At 37.0% G+C, this 20,492-nt stretch overlaps 1 protein-coding gene across 4 annotated transcripts in view; it reads left to right on the forward strand.

Annotated features, from left to right (window-relative positions):
• LOC126372236 (uncharacterized) overlaps positions 1–10,355 on the forward strand; it is a 120,851-nt gene extending 110,496 nt beyond the window's left edge. Inside the window, exons 3-6 of one of the 4 annotated variants that reach the window (XR_007567134.1) lie at positions 5,447–6,864; positions 7,308–7,427; positions 7,963–8,017; positions 8,200–10,355. Coding sequence is in view for 3 of the 4 variants with exons in the window: in XM_050017910.1 (XP_049873867.1) it covers positions 5,475–6,864; positions 7,308–7,417 (1,500 nt within the window). In the remaining variant the exon portion in view is untranslated. The remainder of the gene's footprint in view (positions 1–5,446; positions 6,865–7,307; positions 7,428–7,962; positions 8,018–8,199) is intronic. The other 3 variants (XM_050017910.1, XM_050017911.1, XM_050017913.1) reach the window with 3 other exon arrangements.
• The last annotated feature ends 10,137 nt before the right edge of the window (positions 10,356–20,492 follow it).

Raw genomic sequence — 20,492 nt, forward strand, 5'->3', positions numbered from 1 at the left:
ATACAGTTCATATTACAGTTAATATTTGTGTGGGGTTTTATTTATAATTTACCAGCGCTCCCTACAGTAATGCAGTAATACATGGAACGGTAGCCTCTTTTCCTGTGAAAAGTCACAGTTATATTTTTTCAGTGTATCTTCAAAATCAAAGTTAATCATCTTTTTTTCTTATAAAATGGAATTTCACATCTTTTTTATAATATAAACACTTACAGGGGGGGTTAAAATGGCCACATCGAAGCAATTCATCTAAGAAAGCAATATTGCTATTTGATATTTGTTTGTATTGCGCACTTACTTTTATATGCGCAAATGTCAAGTTGCAATATTGCTTTCTTAGTTGAATTGCTTCGATGTGGCCATTTTAACCCCTTAGTAGCAAATTAAGGCTACATAAAACGATGCATTCGTACCTGTGTACTTGAAACAAAAACCCATCTTCTGGTGCAGTCGGGTAAAAAGATTGCTTTCTTTAGAGTGTTCGTGATTAAAAGCCCACTTCACTGACTTTTATTACACTGTATAAGTAGCAACTTACACTACCAGCGTAATATATTAATCAAGAATTCTACGATCTTTCTTTTATGTCAATGTAATTGTGAGAACATTGAAAAAGGTTAATTCTCAAAGGGGACTTTCAATACTGTCAATGATGTCTTTTACGTAACAATCTTAAACAAAGCCTGATAAACGTTAGCATTTTTTACATATAAAATGTCACGATAGGAGACCGGGTGAGAGACTTCAGCGCTCCCCATTTGCCCGGCCAAGTAGTTAATGCCATCTGCGGCAAATCTACAATAAGGCACGTCGAAGAAAAAAGAAAAAAAAAGGTAGGTACAGTCACTCATCGCCAAAATCGCAGGGAATTCTTAAAAAATACCTTAATGGAAATGACAATAATATGCATATTAAATGCTAACAAATCATTATAAGAGTGCCCCGCGGGATGTATTTCAAAATGTTTTGCGCTTTATTTTTATTTTCGAGAATTATATTAACTGCCTCATCGTACGGTTATTAGCTTAAATTACCATAATAAGATTTTTACGATCTCGTCCAGAGTACACCTATAAAAGTTTTTTGTCGCGACGAGTAGTTTTGGAACGTACAAAAAGGACCCCTTTTATAACGCATGTTTAAAAAATATTTGCAATTCTGAAAGTTATGATTACAAATCGAGCACGGGACAAGCGACACGTGTCGAACAATCGACACTGTCGACAGTGACTGATTATAGTCACAACTAACGACACCAGTATAGAATAAATAAATATTACTGCACCCATTGATGTATTGGTGACTATTTTACCGGTCACAAACTTAACCTAATTTAAGTTTGACAGCTCATAAACTAGTGCCGTCCCTCGCTTACAATAAGTGTAAGAAAGAGATAGAGCTAGTTTTAGTCCTGTCAAATTAAGGTGAAATTAAGTCGGTGGTTGCTCGAATCGGCACCAATATGTTACTATAAGTACCTCATTGGGGTGAATATCAAAATGTGCCAAGTTTAACTATCCTTTTTCATGTCGGAACCCAATTTTTCACGAAAACATAATATGAAAGTTCGCCACCAAACTTGGCACATTTTGATATTCACCCATTGGCTACGCCCATTGATGTAAATAATTATGTTACTATACTAAACCATTCAAATTGAAATACATACATAGTTTACGTAATGCTCATACACCCTACTATGATCTCGAAATCATAACTTTGACAAAGTTCCCCCCTTCATAGTAACGGGAAATTAGTACGTTACAGCTAGCTACAGTCACAACAGACAACCTTCAGTCACGCACATAATCCCCTACTCGTATCATACTGAGAGGCAGGATTATTAACAGTTATAAGTTATAACAGTTACTATAATGTATGCCTAATATATCACGTAAAATAAGTCACCAGAAGACGGGGCTTTGAAATTCTGCCTCCGCGGCACAGCAACCGCGCCGCCACTTACATCGACGTACTGGGCTTCGACCAATAGCCGTACGGCGTATATCTGCGTAAATAGCATTCGCTGCGTCTATTGGACGAAGCCGTTAATATAATTCAAGCCGCGACGCGGTTGTTGTGCCGCGGGCGCTAGTGATGGTTATTGTATTGAAGGATGACAGAATGCTAGCATTGATTCTAATTTTCAATACTTAGTGTATATTTGTTTTTTTTTTTGTCTATGGGACAAGAACCTACAGTAGATGCCAAATGAACCAATCGTTCTTACACACTATCTTTAGGTGACAAAGAAAATACACCAAAACAAAAATAGGTTTAGCAGCGAATAACATTTTCATTTTCAATTATCGTCACTAGCACATTAGTGATAGCAATTACTTTTTTTACTAGCCACATGTGTCCGGCCGCAAAAAAAGCTATTATTTATAATGAATGGACGAGGGGTGCATAGAAATTGAAAACACTTATTATCTTATCGAGGCATGATGGATGATTATATTATTGTAATGGTGCGAAATTGCTGGAATTTCGTTGTCTACTGTCATTTTATACTTGGTTTATTTAGTATAGCTAATGGAAGGTAGAGATAATAAAAAAAATACATAGTAGTAAACATAATAAGGTCGATTTAGGTAACGAGGCCCATATTCTAAAGATATGAACTTCATTTTTTTATAATAATTAACATTTAAAAATGGTATGTACCTACCAGTAACACATATTAGCAATTAGGATAGCAACCATTACGTAGTTTGCGAATCCATAAGTACATGACTCTAATTAAAAAGTTTCTTAAAAGCTTTTAAAAGAAAGTAACTCTTTTTCGGAGTTAGTACAGTAATAGTTGGAATAATTAATCTTTCACACTCATTTACGACCCTAAAACCATATTCCAACAATAAATTTTATTGCAATTAAGATACTATTATGAATGCTTGATTTTTTACCCTCGCTTTACATAATGCATTCTGATTTAGTTTTAAATAAGGGGACCCTATAGAGGGGGAGTCAAATTGTGCTGTATCATGGTTGTTAGAATGTGGAGATATTTTGTTTGTTATTTTTATGTCTTTATACAATTTTCATATGACTCGAAACTCACACATCGTGAGGTAACCCACATTCCCGAGAAATGCATTTTCTGAGTTATGTGACCTAACCTGTGTTGAATTGGTTTCCCTTCGCAGGTTAGAATGTCAGACAAGCAGTCGTTTCTGTAAAAAAACCGGATCTGTCAAATCTCTTAGGCTTAGGCCTAAGCACACGATTTTTGTAAGGAATGTCCGGTGTGTGGTTAGTACCTACCCATTTCTTTTATTTAAATTAAATGTTCAATATTAATGTTACCTACTAAATATGTAAAAATACAAATTTATTTTACATACTTCCCCTGACTTTTAGTCTAACCGGTGTGCTTTTGAAGCAGGTTTAAGTTAGTATGAATAACAGTAGGTAACTTGGTTCTGACTAAGTGTACACAGTGAAATGCTAATAGGGTTCCGTAGTTAGGTAAATACTGAGTAATATCTCCGTCTAGCGAGTTTGAGTGCTCTAGGGTACTGTATTTTTATGGTCTGCTTAAATTTTGCATTCAGCGCATTTCTAGTAAGACGGTTAGGTAAAAGGTATTTTGTTTTAGTTAAGTGAGTAAATATATCGCGTACTGTGGACATAGATAAGATAGGAATTTTAAATATAAAATTTGGATACTCTGTCGATTTATCTTTAACACTTTTAAAGACAGAACGTAACCACAGTCGCCCCCACACACACAGCACAGTCGTCGTACTCGTCGATATGTATGCAGCAGTATAAAGGCTACCTCACACTTGCTTACAAACATTTTGATGGAGGCGCAACAGCGGTGGCGCCACTATAGTGTCATGCCTAAACCCGTCGTCCACTTACGACACCTTACGCTGGCCGTCTTGAGGGACAGAGAACACACACTAAAACACTTACCCCAAAAAAGTTTACCTTTCTACAAGTATCTAGTTGCGAATAAAAAACTAAAACAACACGACAAAAAGAGCAATTTTCGAAAGACAAAATAAATACATCCAAGATTATTACAATTGATTGCGGATTCTGGGACCAAAATGACTTCTGAAAAATTCAAACGGGCGGTCTGATCTAACAAGTGCCTATCACCAATTTACCTCGGAACAAACAGAAGGGACCGAGATTGTGACATAAGAACACAAGTTAGGTGCACATAGGGACCCTTTTATAGCCGTTCGTAGGGGCTAGAGGGCTGTCAATAGTGTCCCGCTTTTAGATAAAGATTTGGAGGTATTTTGTGGATTCTACATACATACCATTTAAATATATTTGCTGAGAGTGAATTGAAAAATTATGAATTTTATAACTTTATAACAAAAAAGCTTAAATACTTATAAGTATTCTTATTTGTGATCTTTATTATTCGCTTATTTTAGAATATATAGTACATTATTTACAATCGTGCAAAGGTACAGAAATATTCTCTGCCCAAATTAAGAACCCAGATTTATGCGAAACTCTCAAGAGAAAACCAGGAAATGTCTGTCGAGATACGTAAAGTTACAAGGTAACAACCCTACGTGGGTGAGGAATCCCAGGGCGTGGGGCATAACAAATTATTGTCCCGGCCGGACGGTCAACGGGCGCTTTACGATCCGCTTCCCAACGCTGATGATGATTTAGATGCAAGAAATATCGGGCGGAAGCGCAGCGATAAACCGCCCGTACACTCCACCACATAATACTATCCGTAAATGCCATAGCTTTGTTTCGACTTCAAGGGCACACTGCGTGTTCGAGTGTACTTTATCGTGAGACTCCCGCGTCGTCACCATGGCAACGCCAGGGCCCGCGTTCCGCCCTTGCCACTAGTTCAGGGACACTTATCGTTATCGTAATAAATTGGTCTGGAATTCGTGCAATAACTCGGGGGAAACGCAATATAAATGTGGAATTTGGTTACATTTGCGACGGGTAACGATTCAGTTTTATTTATTTTCGTCTGATGTTTCTTTCCAAGTGCCCTTGAAGCGATATACTCGTATTACTTTGTAACTAACTTTACGCGTAATATTTTAGTACTCTGCAATCAGTTTTCATTTTTACGTTAATAGTGCCATAGGTACAGTAATTATTTTTTACGGGATATATATACCTACATCATAAATTTTAATACCGCATTGTAACATCAACTATATATTGCTCTAGTAGCTATAAAACTTCATAACACAACACGGAATGTAAATTTGAACTCGCTGTGGAGTCTCGATTTATTACCCGGCGACTGATGATGATATATCGATGTCGGCTGCACTGTTCATCGTCACTCACCCTACCCTTATCACAGAGCATGTAATATTGAATTCATTGCCCTCGGCTGCACGTCTCTCGGGACTTTTATTAAAGCAAAAATATTTCGTAATAAATCCCTTGTTTGCTTTGGTGTACACATTTTGATGAAAAATATTTCTTGTCTTTGCAGATATTGATTGGATATGAGAGGATGAGCCATGGAATCACGAAGCGCGCCGCCAAGCCCCGAGGAGTCGGGGGAGGCGGTGTTCGAGTCTCAATGCGGGCGATATCCGCAGCCGAGCTTGCAGAGGAGTTTTGCCAGCTGTCGCGAGGCGGGCAGGCCGCGCCCGCACCATCGCCACGCCGTCTCCGAGCCAGCGCGTCCCGACGATCGCGTGCTCACCACCGCCGAGGTTCACGACTATCCCTCCTCGGAGTCCGGCATCGCAGCCGACTGCCCGCATCCCCACACCAGTAACGCTGACGACAGCCCCTGCTATGACAGATCCGATTACGAAGGCAACTCCAACTATAGTTTGAGGCGAACTCCCGACTATCACCACACTCTCGACTGTCAACACCGTCCTGTAGATTATCGTAGTCATACGCCAGATTTTAACCATGGACATGGGTCAGATTGTGACCGTGGTCACCCTCGATCTCAGACGTCGCGTCGACCTCATAGGAAACATAGAAGAGAAGAAGACGACGGCGCACAGTCGCTAGACGAGCGCTGCGCGCGAGATCTTGATGAAATCTTACCAGCGCGACTTGCAGCCGTTAATCTGTCCAGGGAACCTCCTCCACAATCTTGGAATAGAAGCAACATTGCTGCCACTATGGAAAGGTTTGAACCAGTCGACTACTCTTACGCCTACTATGATCATCACTTATCAATGCCCTCGTCGTCCAGAAAGGCCAACAGACAACGTGGGCGTGGAGGCGTAGCTCGAGACCGTGCTGAACGTGCAGAACGAACATCCCGTCATAATTATGTCACTAGATACGGAACTGAAGAAAACATTTACGAGGAAATTACTGATGGATCTAGGACATGTCCTAAACATCGTTATGTCCCTCGACAATCCCTCGTATCATTAGACAGAAGCGTTGTTGAAGAAGAAGTGCGTAGGGTGGAATCAAGACATAAACGGATTTTGGGCGAACTAAATCTTAGCGTGGAAGCTATGTTAATGCCAGAATGCGAGTCCCCCGACTCGGAACGTGCGGAAGATAGAGATAATATCGAAGAATTGATGAGGGTGGGACCGACGGACGAACTACTTTCACCAGCTAGCTGTAATCCTCCAGATTTAGATAGTGGATTTAGTGGTAGCAGTAGTGGCGCAAGCTATGTCGGTAGTTTGAGGAGGAAACCTACAGGCTCGGTGCCTCATTTACCAGCGGTAGCGTACGGGACACGCGGAGCTGGCGTTCGTATTCTGGGTGCTGACGAATGTGGTCTGCGCTGTCCACGAGACGTAACTTCACCACGAAGTTCAAGCTGCGGCGATGCCAAAACTACTGGTTTTTGGAATAAAAAAGCTTGGAAGAAAATATCGGGTTTCTCTAGTTCTAACAGCATCAACAAAGCAGGACTTACTGGTGAGTTTATAGCTACATCTATCAATCTTACGCTAAATATGATATAACAAACGTAGACCTTCAAATACTAGTGCATGCTATTATTTTTTAGTGTAACTAGAAAAGTTACTACTTACGTTTCTGCATTTAGCTCAAATATTTTAAGATTTAAAGATACCTTCTTACAATCGTCACTTATCACTTAACCGCCATCACATTTATCAACAAAATACTTACATGATCAGTACAAAATTGCACGTCGTACAAAGTTCCATTCTCACATATACGTGAATGAATCCATCAGGTATCAAGTCATGAAAACCCGGAGAGCATCGTTTTTTATTTTCGCCCGCTTTCGTCCGCCATAGGCGTTTTTCAGATGGACGCGCGCGCGTGGCTCATGTTTGATGTTTTCGTTTTGTTTTTCGTTTGTTTTGTTAACGGTGCGGCGTTTTGCATTGCAGGTCTGCTCGTTAGGTACACTTTCCGGCGTAAGTCCGGCTCGCAGGGCTCTCAGGGCAAGCGGCGTACCGAGCCCGTCAAATGCGATGCGTGCCTCTCACAACGATGTTAGCCGTATCATGGTAAGGGTCCCACACAACGAATACGCCACCTGTACACACATATTATTTTTTAAACCTATTTTAATAAAAGTATGTATTCAATCTTAAACTAATCATCCTATTACTTTAATTTATCACCTTTTTAATTGGCAAAAGCGCGTCCATTCAAAAATTAATTAGTCCCTATTGAGGATTTTGTGTCCTTACAGAGATTAACATCACAATTCATTTCATACATAACACTTACAGTAATTAAAGGGAAAATATCTAAAAAATATGAAGGTATCAAACCCGCAACGGCTGGGTCAGAAACGATTAACAAAGTCGATACAAAGTTCTCTCATTAAGGTATCGAAGATATTACTTCTGAGAAGTTCGACTTACGATAAGTATTGTTCCGCAAGAACCGAGACAATAGCATGCGCTACCACTTAATTAAGCTTCGGTACGATACCGACTATGAACAAGCGGAAAACTTCTCGACAACTCCCCCAAGACAAACGTATAGATTAAGAAGTAGCTATCTGTGGTTAAAGTTGAAATGTCTTGGTTGCAGATGAAGCCTGTAGGCCAAGCAGAGCTAAATCCAGAACATCTACTATACCATACAGGTTAATAACTCCATATTTATGTATTATATTTTTCTTCCCGTAACATATAACGCATCGCTTGCTTCTGTAAATATTGCGCGGACTTGAAACACAAACTTCTAATAAAACTTTAGTTTACCTGCAAAAATGCCACTGGCGTTTGAAAAATTCCGTTCTAATTACAAATTTTTCCTTTGTTACAGCTACTCCAACGGAAAATTGGTGGTGCCGCTGGATTCCCTAGCACAGAGCTGAGGGGCCGGGACCCCTCGCCATCCCCGCCTCCTGCTCCTCCGAGGGCCTCCTCAACGCTAAAGGACAGCGATGAATTCGAAAGTGGTGGCTTAATGAACGCCTTCAAGAAAGAAGGAGCGAGTGTGCATTCGGCTCACGTCCGTGAACTTGCCTATTCCGCTCTAACGCAATTTGTTTCGCCGCGTTTCGATCGCGTCCGGGGAATTATCGTAAACATTCCATTGGACTCCAACTAATGTATCAGTGTCGACACCTCCCAGTGCGTCTCAAAGACAAGCTATAGGTGTGTCATCAAGTTTGTAAATAGCGTGGACTTTACCGAGGCAAGTATACGTTGAAGTGATAGTAAAGCCTAATGAATTATTTGTATTGTTATGACGATCGTTTCATAGAAACGTAATGACTACGTTGTTGTTACTTATCAATTTTTAGTAGGTAATAGGTACATGAAAAGGCTGAAACAGTTGAATCCGATTTTGTACATGGTGAATAGGAGTTGCCATCTAGATATAGACATTTTGGATTCGTGTTTGTTCTTTGAAACTTGTAACAATACTCAGTCTTAAGCAGTGTGTAATTGGTCTAATATTTCTCTATAACGTCATTCATGTCTTTATTTATTGTAATAGAGCGCCTTTTATCACAAAAATAAGAAAATCAACAAAAACAACATTTTAAAAAATGGTGCTTCATATTTTTGCAAATCAATATGCTACCTATAGCTATTTATTTATATCGCTTAAAGATTAATTTATCGAATTTGTAATTATGTACCATAGAACATTCGAAGCATTTTACCCGATTTTAAAAGAGTGTAGTAATGTGGTCCAAACCTATTTATTTGTAAACAAACCCATTAGGAATGTGCAATTTTCATTTTATTAAAAAGCAAATTTCTGAAGATGGCGTGATTGTTAATAACTGTTAGAAAGTAATTGTATATTATGTAAATATTGTCCAAAAACTATACGGTGCACTTTTATAAGTTACTCGTTTAAATAAATATGATACAGTCACTTACATAATTCTTTATGATATTAATTTGGTAATTTCTCTCTTCTTATAGAAAAATAATATTATCATACTTCGCCCAAAGTACAGAGACTACTATTGATTGTGTTGTATGTATTGTTTCAATTAAAACTGTCAAATAGAAATGATGTATTACATTATTGACTTTCGGTTTAAACTTCACTAAGATTATCTTATTTATTCTACGCACTATAATTTTATATCGATGTTACATAGCACCAAATAAATGTTTGTCCAATTGAATTCATAAACTTTACTTATTACCAATGCATTTACTAAAAAGTTTTCATCGAGATTTAGAAATACAGGGTGTTAGTGACATCGTAACTTATACTGGGGGATGGTTCAGACCATAATTCTGAGTGGAATTTTCCGTCGCAAAACTCATGATTACTTTTTTAATTATTTTCAATTCTAAACTTTTGCGATAAAAAAATCCACTAGATAATTAACTCAGAATAATGAGCTGAATCATCCCCCTCAATATTCGTTACGATATCACTTACATCCCGTACGAGTACGTACAGGTAGTCATACAAGTACGTATGGGTGTTAGTAACATCGTAACGAATATTAAGGGGGATGATTTAGACCATGATTCTGAGTTGATATCAAGTGGAATTTCTTGCCGGAAAATTCATGAAAATGTTAGTGTTTTTTTTTATTATTTTCAGTTCCATACTTTTGCGACGGAAAAATTTGATACTTGATATCAACTCATAAGAATCATGATCTGAATCACCCCTCAAAGTTTTTGTTACGTTGTCGCTAACACCGTGTATATACCCATCTCGTTCTAATATAGTAACAAACATAAAATACAAGAATGAGACGGATATAGGTTTCTTAATGTTGCTGATAATTCTTTACAGTGTCATACAGAATATCATGTAAATATAAATGTAAAATTGTTTGAAGCAGTCAGTTTGGTTTATATAATTATAAGCTCGACTGATACGCGATAAATATTCTCAATCAATGTTACACGAAATGCATATTTCTTTAACTGTATGTAATTAGTGATCGTGTTCAAGTCAAAAGAGATTTTTATTAAATAAATCGATAAAAAGTCTTATGGATTTCATTTTATTAGAATGTGTGAGTCTTCCATGGGGTAATACCCTTCAATCAAATCCCTTGAGAATAGGCATGAGGACAGTGTGTGCAGATGAGACCAAAACACCCTAAATAAATTCAATTCAAAGAAGAATTTCACCAATAAGGTTAGATTTAGGATTTGCAAAATAATGTTCGTGTCACGTTCTTAAAAAAAATATAAATATTTCTGGCTTTTGGAGTTTTTGTTGATCAATCAGTATAGACGAAAGATAGAAAGAACAATATCCAATATTAGAAAAACAGCACTAACAACTCCGCACTCCTTGTGTAAAACCACCTTGTTTTATACAGATACTACACATTGACGTTATTGTAAACGCGCAACTGAGAGCGTGACGTCTACATTAAGCACTTAGCCTAGGTTCAATTTTATTGCAAATGATTGTTTTGATGTAATATTCATAGGCGGCTCGCAGGCGCGTTGGCGCGTGCAATTACTATGAAATCAACTATTCGTATCAGACGAAAGAACATCGGCGTCCAATTTCAAAATTCGTATATATTCTAAACTAAACTGATAAAAAATTAGAAGCAATATTAGAGTATGTTCGAGGGGAGGTGAGGTAAATCTAGCTCAGACGCTAGTGGGGAGCGGAGAGTTGCTGTTCTATACGTAGTATATTGCTGTTTAATATCTTATTTTACCTTAAATTTAAGACCTAATTGGCAATCCGCAACCCAACTGTGAGACTTCATTCACCAAATGGAATTGCATCGCATTCAAGTTCCTTTCATCTCCGACAAACTGAGACACAATGCCATGAATGAGTATAAAATTTCGCCAACGGAGGGGAGAAATTGGGCCTTTTGTCCTGTCCAACGGGTTAATTGTTTAATTGCCAATAAAAATAAAAACAGCTCTCATTGTTTAAGCGGCAGCTGCTTCTGAATTTCTTGTTTGAAATACATGCCTATTTGTAAATATTATTACGAGGACTCATTTACTTAAAAACTTTATCTTCAAATTTCTACGACATGTTCGGAATAGGCACAGTTTTGATATAAAGTTAGACATCCAATATATAACGATATACAAAAATTATTAGAAAGTCCCTAAACATATGGACTTAACTATTATTTGTAAGTACAGAAATATAGTAAGTACTTACAATATTTTCAAGACACATCCATATGAAGCAAGGTCAAGAGGGTCGAGAAAAAGTCTTGTCAACATTTTACCATTTAATATCGCTATTCCGACAATAATATTGTTGACTACTGCTGATCTTACTTTTTTGGAAAGTAAAAACCTTTTCATCCCATCTTTTAGGTACCTGATGTATTAATTTTCTAGAAAAGCCCAAATTTCTACACACTAGTCTTCTTATTCTGCACTGCGTTTTGGATGAACAAACTAATGTTGGATCATACCTTCTTCATACAAAAATTCCTTCACATAAAATCCCGAAAGCCTAGACGAATTTTTTATGTGATTTGACCGTGCTTCCAAATGCTTTGCTTCTATCGTACCTTGCAAATGTTATAAAACGAATAGCTTACATAGATCGAATAACATTATCGTCGTCACTTGGAAGCTGCATAATGCCTCCACACGGCGCAGCCGGGCCGAGGTATTTGTCGTCCCGTCATCCAGATTTATTAGACATTCGTATCTCACAAACTCACAAAGGGAATTCCTACAATTGGGATCGGCTTTTATTAATCTGTTATTCGTTCTCGGGCTGTGTCCTCCAATTAATATCAATATAGCATGGATTCCAGCTTTAGTAGGGATTTTGTTTTCAAAAAACGACACTCGTGTATTCCTTTCATGATAAACGATTGATGCTGCGATGTTTTTGTTTAGCATTTGTTTGCGTTGATCTATGGTAATATCACACATCAATGGCGTCGATAGTTTAAAGCAAATTGAATGTTCTAAATTAATCACTAACATTGTTTTGCTTTGAGTCATCATTGGTGCTAATTCCTGTAAATACCATCTAATTTTATTTTAAGTTATATCTGTCATTTTCTTATCCGCCGAAAAAGAAAGGGACGGGTAATCGACAAGCATAAAATTTATGGAACACACGTCAATTTTAAGCACAAATCTAAACCAACCGTCTAAAAATTTTACATTGGCCAATAACCCGACACATTAATTTACTCATTCTTCCTAAAATTAAGAGCTGTGAATCATCCGTCCCTTTCCTTTTCGACGGATATGAAAATGACGGATATAACTTAAAATAAAATTAGGCGGTGTCTCCAGGAATCGGGGCCATTATGTCTCTAATAATTTCTTAAAATTGATCCTTTTGTTTATGAGTATGTTGCTACACACATGGACTCACAAATAATCGAAGACTACTTGCAGCCACTGTTGATACAAAGTTTTAAGATGCTTACTCTTTTGGACAAAGGTATTCATTTGACGTGATTTAGTGTAGATTTGCCTAATATTAACTACTTGACCGGACAAAGTCTGTCACCAAACTAATAACAACAACAAACACTAACCACCTTACAAATAAAAAATAAACCAGGGATGAACGTGGGTTTAAGTATATGACAGCCAAGTAAAATTGAATCCAATTATCATACAATTCGACTGAACTGAGTTTATTTTTATTTGCAAGGTGGTAAGACTTTGTTACTTCTATCTAGGTCCAAAAAGCTTCTGATATCGCTAAATTTTTTTTCCAAAAAGAGGTTGCGTATTTTTATTTATTTATTTATTCACAAAGTGGTATTATAATATTTACATAACAATAGTCTCGCCAAACTGCAGAGGTAGTTTGTTGGCAAGCATGCACTTGTACCTTAGCCTAATTATAATACCTACCTATATCTAATAGTAATATTCAAAGAAAAGATTTGCTAGCAAAACAGAATTAGCAAAACTTAAATTTACCACTCAGTATACAATATTGAAATAAGCACTGTCAAAAGCATGTGATGTAATTAGTAGTTAATAATTCTCAAATAATGATATTTTAAGTTTATTATACATTTACATTGGTAACAATTATTCAGACATAATATTTCTTTCGCTTGCGTGACCTAATTAAGTAATAGGTACGATGTGAATAATACTAGTCTACAGGTGCTATGTTTCTCATCAAACCAAATAATATCAGTGAGGTTGACCGCAACGGACATTATAATGAGAGCAATGTGCAAATAAGTATCTTTAATATTTGTAGTTCATTTGAACAGAAAACTTTAATACATAAGTAAGTTAATGGTGTCGTTTCTGACTGACATAACTTCATTTAATTTTATTTTGACCGCTCAAACAATTATGCGTTCTAAAATCGACAGTTTTAAGATTAACTGTATTTAAATCTTTTATGTCAGGGACATAGGCCGATTCCTGTAGACACCTCCTAATTTTATTTGAAGTTATATCCGTCAAGTTAGATGGTGTGTACTGGAATCAGCACCATAAAAGATTTAAGTACAGTTAATGCTAAAAATGATAAAATTTAAAAATGTTTAAAACTACACCAACATGTATGTTGTATCTGCCCAACACTATTTGATAATAAAACGAAATAAAAATATAAAAATAATAATAGGTACTTCAGAAAATGTTGAAAATAGAATATTAATTCAACGAGTCCCGACAATAATAACAATGCCTGTTTTGCACACATACAATAACGTTTCACTATACGAATTATTACAGTCTAATAAATTAGTACCAAATATTCAATATTCAGCATTTCCAGCAAATTGTAACCATCAACATTATATACAGTAAGTATAATATTATGTAAGTACTTTCCCAACAAAAACATTTTCATGTAAAATGTTGCCAAGACGAGATTATATCGATCGAAATGTCAAAAAGTTATCAGATCCCATGTAGAGCCAAGCTTCTAACTCACACACCCTAACTATACAAACAATTTTACGGGCAGAGCAACCACACCGCGCGCAGTTGCGCGAAACATATCGAGGGTTATGACCAATAGATGAAGCATATGCTGCTATCTACGCAGATAAACGTCTGTACTTCAAGTGAAACTATTCCACAATCCATATTCACTCAGTAAGAAAATTTGAAAGTGGCCCTAAATGCTATAAACAATGTGAACGGCCAGCAGGCAATAAATAATTTGACTGCGAATCCTGTAAATAAGTAAGGTGTATGCGAGCGAACAACAGGCAATTTTGGTCAACTGCGCACCACCTTAACGTCCTGGGCGTGCAAATCAGCAATATACCAAAAGATGGTTCGACTTTTTCTAAAATTTAAACCTTTATTCACTTCGTACAATACAATTGCTATACAATAAGTTTGAAATTTTACCGCATTGTTAAATTTATCTTTGTTTGGGGGTAAAAGTTCAAAGTTTTAGAATTTATAATTATGTTGTTTGTGTAATAATACTAGCTAACGTCCCAAATTTCAGCTTTCTAATTTATCTGGAAGTTTGATGATCGTTAGCGAGTTAGTCAGTGAGTGTCAAAATTGGGGTTTTTTGCATATCAATAAAATCTGAAGTATAATAGCTATGCGTTTGAAACTCTATATTTTTAATAAGTCGACTACTGACTACATATCCTGATGTTTATCTGGTATAATCCAAAAGAGAATTATAAGGTTTAAAAAAAATCGACGAAACAATTCGAGAAAAGGTAGGTTAACCTACCCTTGGGCTTTGCTCGTCTTGGCGAGGGCACTCCCGTGCCCCCAGATATTATTGATACATGATATTGTCTGCTCTAAATGTAAGTATGAGATGGTTGTTTGCCTTTAGTTTCTATTAGAGTAAATGTTTGTGTTGAACATAAGTTATTTGTATTTGTATAACTTATGGAAAGGAAATAGTGGAACTATCATCAGGGTAACATTGAGGTAACAGAACAATTTGCTATTATTATAGTCGACAAATTCCACCTATTGAAACTTGTTAGTAATTCGATATTTAATACAGCTTTGAAGATCTATAGTATTGGAGTAACAATTTCACGTTAATTTGTATTATAAAAAAATAATAAGACGTTATGGAATTTGATTTTGCATCATTGGAAATTAGATGTGTCTATAATGTGACGATGAAACTAACTTCTTTTTTTATTGTGTGGGTTGTGAATTACCAACCTCATCAACCATTGTGTCAGGGTTACTATTGAGCCGCCAAAGGCCCCTGACATGACTCACGTAACGATTACTTACTTACATCAGTAAGTAGTAATTCGGATCAACGGTTTAACGTGCCTTCCGAAGCACGGATCCTCTCACTTTCGGACAATCAGTTAATCAGCCCTTAATGTCTTAATCAAACTATTGATCACAAAGTGATTTTTGTGATATGTCCCCACCGGAATTTGAACCCGGGTCCTCCGGATCATGAACCCAACGCTCAACCGCCGTAAAAAATCTAGTAATAAGCAACTATTACATAATCAAAAGTCAGAATAGAACAATGCAATAAACTCCCCTTTAATTCACACTTGCTACAGCATAAATTTCCCAAAAAATATGTCGCCGACAGCGAGGACGGTTAAACTGTAATCACCACGATAAGCGACTGTTTAGTGCCAATCAAAAACTAATAACAGCTCAACAAGACAAGGCCCAGAGAAAACTGCCCCTAATAAACACAAACGACTGTAGAGCATTAGCATAAACCTTGCCCAAACACCGCAACATGAAATTAATATTAGACGTAGAGATAGCACTGTAATAAATGGGTCTGTAACAATAAACGCTGGAGGCCTTTGTTTTTGTTAGGGAATTCTCTGAGTTCTATCGAGGCGAGGGTAAGTCGGACTAAGTAAATATTAGTGGCGCCATACTACAGTCCCTTGCCAGCGGCTAAATTAGTTCTTAACACCGGCATCAGAAGCGTTAGCGATGCGAGAGGCCCGGATTACCAGCGGTGGCGGCGAGATTTCCACTGGATCACATACCAGGCTATAGAATGGAAAAAGTAAGTAAGTATTTTACTTAGAAGTACTTAAAAGGAAAATCTATGATGACCATCATTAGTAATATGTGTGGATGGTTTAAGCCACTAACAACCACCAACGTTTAGAACTTTTGCAATACAGAGTGTTCCCTAGTGCACCTGTGATATTATACCTTCCTACTTACGAATAAGAATAGGTTTTAGTGAAATAAATATTCTTATTCTATTATTAAAATGAGACGTGGCCGCTTACTATGGGTCTCGTGAGGAGGCTCGGTGTCGCTCAGCGGGCAATGGAGAGAGCTATGCTCGGTATTTCCCTGCTCGATCGAATCAGAAATGAGGAGATCCGCAGAACTAAAGTCACCGACATAGCTCGGAGAATTGCAAAGCTGAAGTGGCAGTGGGCAGGACACATAGCGAGGAGAACCGATGGCCGATGGGGCGGAAAGGTTCTGGAGTGGCGACCACGTGTCGGACGACGCTCAGTGGGTAGGCCCGCTACAAGGTGGACCGACGATCTGGTGAAGGTCGCGGGAAGCCGCTGGATGCGGGCAGCGCAGGACCGATCGTCGTGGAGATCCTTGGGGAGGCCTATGCCCAGAAGTGGGCGTCATACGGCTGATGATGATGATAATGATTATTAAAATAATTTACTAGATTAGGGACAACATGCAATGGAGGTGGCATTGCTGAATGCTCATCTAAATAAAGAAAACCATATCAGACTTCAAAGGTGAGACAGGTTGATTCATTGTTAAATAACAGATCGCCAAGTACCAAAATACAAAAAAGAAAAAAAAGAATCATCATCATCTACGACTAGGTATAAACATCGCCAATGTAGGTATTGAATAATCACTTTGAATAATTTGAATAGTTGAACAAAATATCTCGATCACAAGGGCAAGGCGACCAAAACACGCGCTTTCAACATAATAATACAGAATAAACAGATCCCGCGAATCACACTCCACGTAACAGATGACCAAGGGTGGAGCAAAAAGACACTTATCAACAACAATATTAAATTCACTTTGACGGAAAATATATTATTAGGATTCAAGCTATATCCTGTTACACAAACGATTATTCAAATACTTAAATACATAAATTCGACAGACGAAGTAATTAATTAGTACGTGTTAAGTACATATTTCCAAAATCTGCTTTTCTTGATTATGTGCTCCAAATGTAAACCCTAATTTAGCGACAAGAATTCAATAATACGACGGATGTCATCGTCTCCGCGAAACACAATTGCCAATTAAAAATAAAGCAATTTGCCACACAAATGTAATAAGTCTAATTTTCAGGCCAATTTCACTAATGATTCGTGTAATTACGAGTTATGTCTTTGTACCGACACAGAATATGACAAAATACTGTTCGGGCGACATATTTATACGAGAATTTCGAGAAAATTAACGCGGAAACACGAGTTTACGGAATTCAGGGAATTTTGCTACGTAAGAAAAACATAACACGCTTGAATGAACATGAAGGTTTTACGTAACGAATAAATAAAACTGACGTATTGCTCAATACCTTAAAAGCTTGAAAGAGGAAAACATAATATTCCTTATTTTGTTTTGAATAGGTACTTAAAACTCGCACTAGAAAATCATAATTAGCCAATGTATAGTATACTGGATTACATTGTGTATAGAATTTTGTTGCTATGTACCTCATTGCTTCTCTTTATTTTGATCAGAATAATAGTGGGTGGGAGATGTAATTGTGCCTGGGTGTAATAAAAAGAGTTATACCCAATATCAAATATAAATGATGCATGCATCTATTAAATTAGAAGGTTAAACGAAGAAAAATCTTAACAACGCCATCTATATTGTTTTTGTGAGTGTACCTTGGAAAGTCCCTCGTTGATGTAATAGATAGATATTTTCGTTTTTAAATTACACCATAATTGATATTCAAAACACGGGACATTTTAGAACGAGGAAAAATTTAATTGAAAGGAAAATTATATTTCAAGTCGTCACGCTTTTTGGTAACTCCGTCAACTGTAGTGTTTAGGCAACCCTCATTTTTTGTATTCCAATAAGCTGAGGGACAAGAAAGGGCGTATACAACAAATTCTTTTGATTTTTTCTTACGAATTGCGAGTAACCACCCCAGATGACTATGCTGTACAATTTGCACGTATAAGTATAAAATATTCTCTAAACTCCTTAGTACAAAGTCGAGGTTGGTAATGTAGAAGTTTTAGTAAAGAAGTTCACCCTCTTAATAATGCAGTCACGTTAGGCTCACTAATGAAAATTGTTTCGTGACGACTGAATTTCGTCCATTTTATTTCGTGTTAGGTACAGCAAACGAATGTAATTGGGGCTTGACTTGTTTATTTACTTAGCCCGGTGGGTAATGAAGTTATTTTATTTAGGTAATTTAGGATCCTTAAATAGCTAGAGTCAACTTTTTGAAGGAAGCCGTGAGATTAATAAAGTTCATTCCAGTTGATATAGGACAAAGTTGTCTATATGATAAAAATTTACTTTATTACTTATTTACTTTATTATAACAACAAATACATAACACACACTATTTTCTGTAAGAGTAACCAGTAAAGATTTTTACCAAAGAAAAGTGCCAGTTTCTTAATTTTTCCGGTATACATAAAATTAACGCATTATTCGGAAATAATTAAGAACCAAATAAAAAAAAAACAAAAAAATAAATAAAAAAAAGAACCAAATTAAAATTCATCACAAAATACCACAAGTTTGAGAACTCCAAATAATGTCAGTGCATTTTGTTACGGTTGAAATTTCGTTTGGAACAAGTTCTGCTGTGAAATGCCATCGGCAGTTAAGGTGGTCACCCATTGGAAGCATTCACTTTTATTATAAAATCGCTTGTAACGTTATAGTTCAGGTAAAACTTTGCATATGTGCAGTAAGGAGCATACCAGTTGTAGCGGCTACCCAGATTTTGAAAAGAAGTTTGAAAAGATATTTGTTACTCTTTCATGGAAAAACTGCAAAACAGACTTTTTGAAACCCAGATACCAGAATATAATATAACTTAAAAATATGCATAGGTAATGCAGGCGCAATCGTCGGCAGCCGTTAGTTGTACCTATCATAACTGCTAGACACTCGCGTGATCACATTTGATAATAATAATAATAATAACGTTTATTGCATCAATTCAGGTTAGGTACATTGCAGATTACAGTGCATAAAAATAGTATCACCAAATTCTACGATGACGTTATACTCGCTTCTAAACTGTTATGTTACAAGCAATTGCGCCCGGTGAGAGACCGCCCTACACACGGCGAAGTGGAAAAACTCCCCGCATGAAATTTTAATTGCACCGCAAAGAACACTGCTAGCAACGAAGCCACAATGCCCGAGAGCTGAACTCCGCGATAAATTAAACACTGTCGTATGTGACGGCGAATGAGAATTGTTTAACGCGACTACCACACTAGTGGACTGAGGTAGGTACTAGATACTAACTTTTCCAAATTACTCATTTCTTTTTTTAAATGATAAATAATTAATGGTCTCTAAATGCAGAAGCCGTAGTAGCCCAGTTGGTAAAACGCTTGCCTCTCGCTTTGAGATTGCAGATTCGAATCCAGCACAGGCCTAAACCAATGCTTGTCGAATTTGTTTTCGAATTCATGTTTGGATCATAAATGATTATCACGTGCTCAGCGGTGAAAGAAAACATCGTGAGGAAACCCACATTCCCGAGAACTGCATTTTCGAAGGTAAGTGACCTAAGCTCTATTGAGCTGGTTTTCCCTTCGCGGGTTGGAAGGTCAGACTGGCAATCGCTTCTGTAAAAAACCGAACCTATCAAATATTCAAATTAGGTAAGCGGACCCTGTGAAAAACGTAATGTAATAAATGGTGATGATAGTCTCTAAATGCACCTCTGACTACCCCTTTAGGGGTGCAGGTGTGTTGCTATGTTGTGTTATGTTATGTCGGTCTCTAAAATGAGTCCATATAAAATATTTTAAGTTAACTTTTTTACACGTTTTTTTTATAATTATTTTACATGAAACATAGCACATTATATAAGTTTGCTTTGATTTGACACACATCTAGAAACTAAACCACTATCTAAACGTAAATTAATTCCTAGCGCCTCCTTTATTAGCGCAGTTACGCTGCACTGTAGTAATTCAGACCGTTGTTCCTTGAAAGTGAGTGTACTAGTCTAAATTACTACCGTAGTTATTTCCT

This window comes from Pectinophora gossypiella, chromosome 13 (genome assembly GCF_024362695.1).
Source record: "Pectinophora gossypiella chromosome 13, ilPecGoss1.1, whole genome shotgun sequence".
NCBI lineage: Eukaryota > Metazoa > Arthropoda > Insecta > Lepidoptera > Gelechiidae > Pectinophora > Pectinophora gossypiella.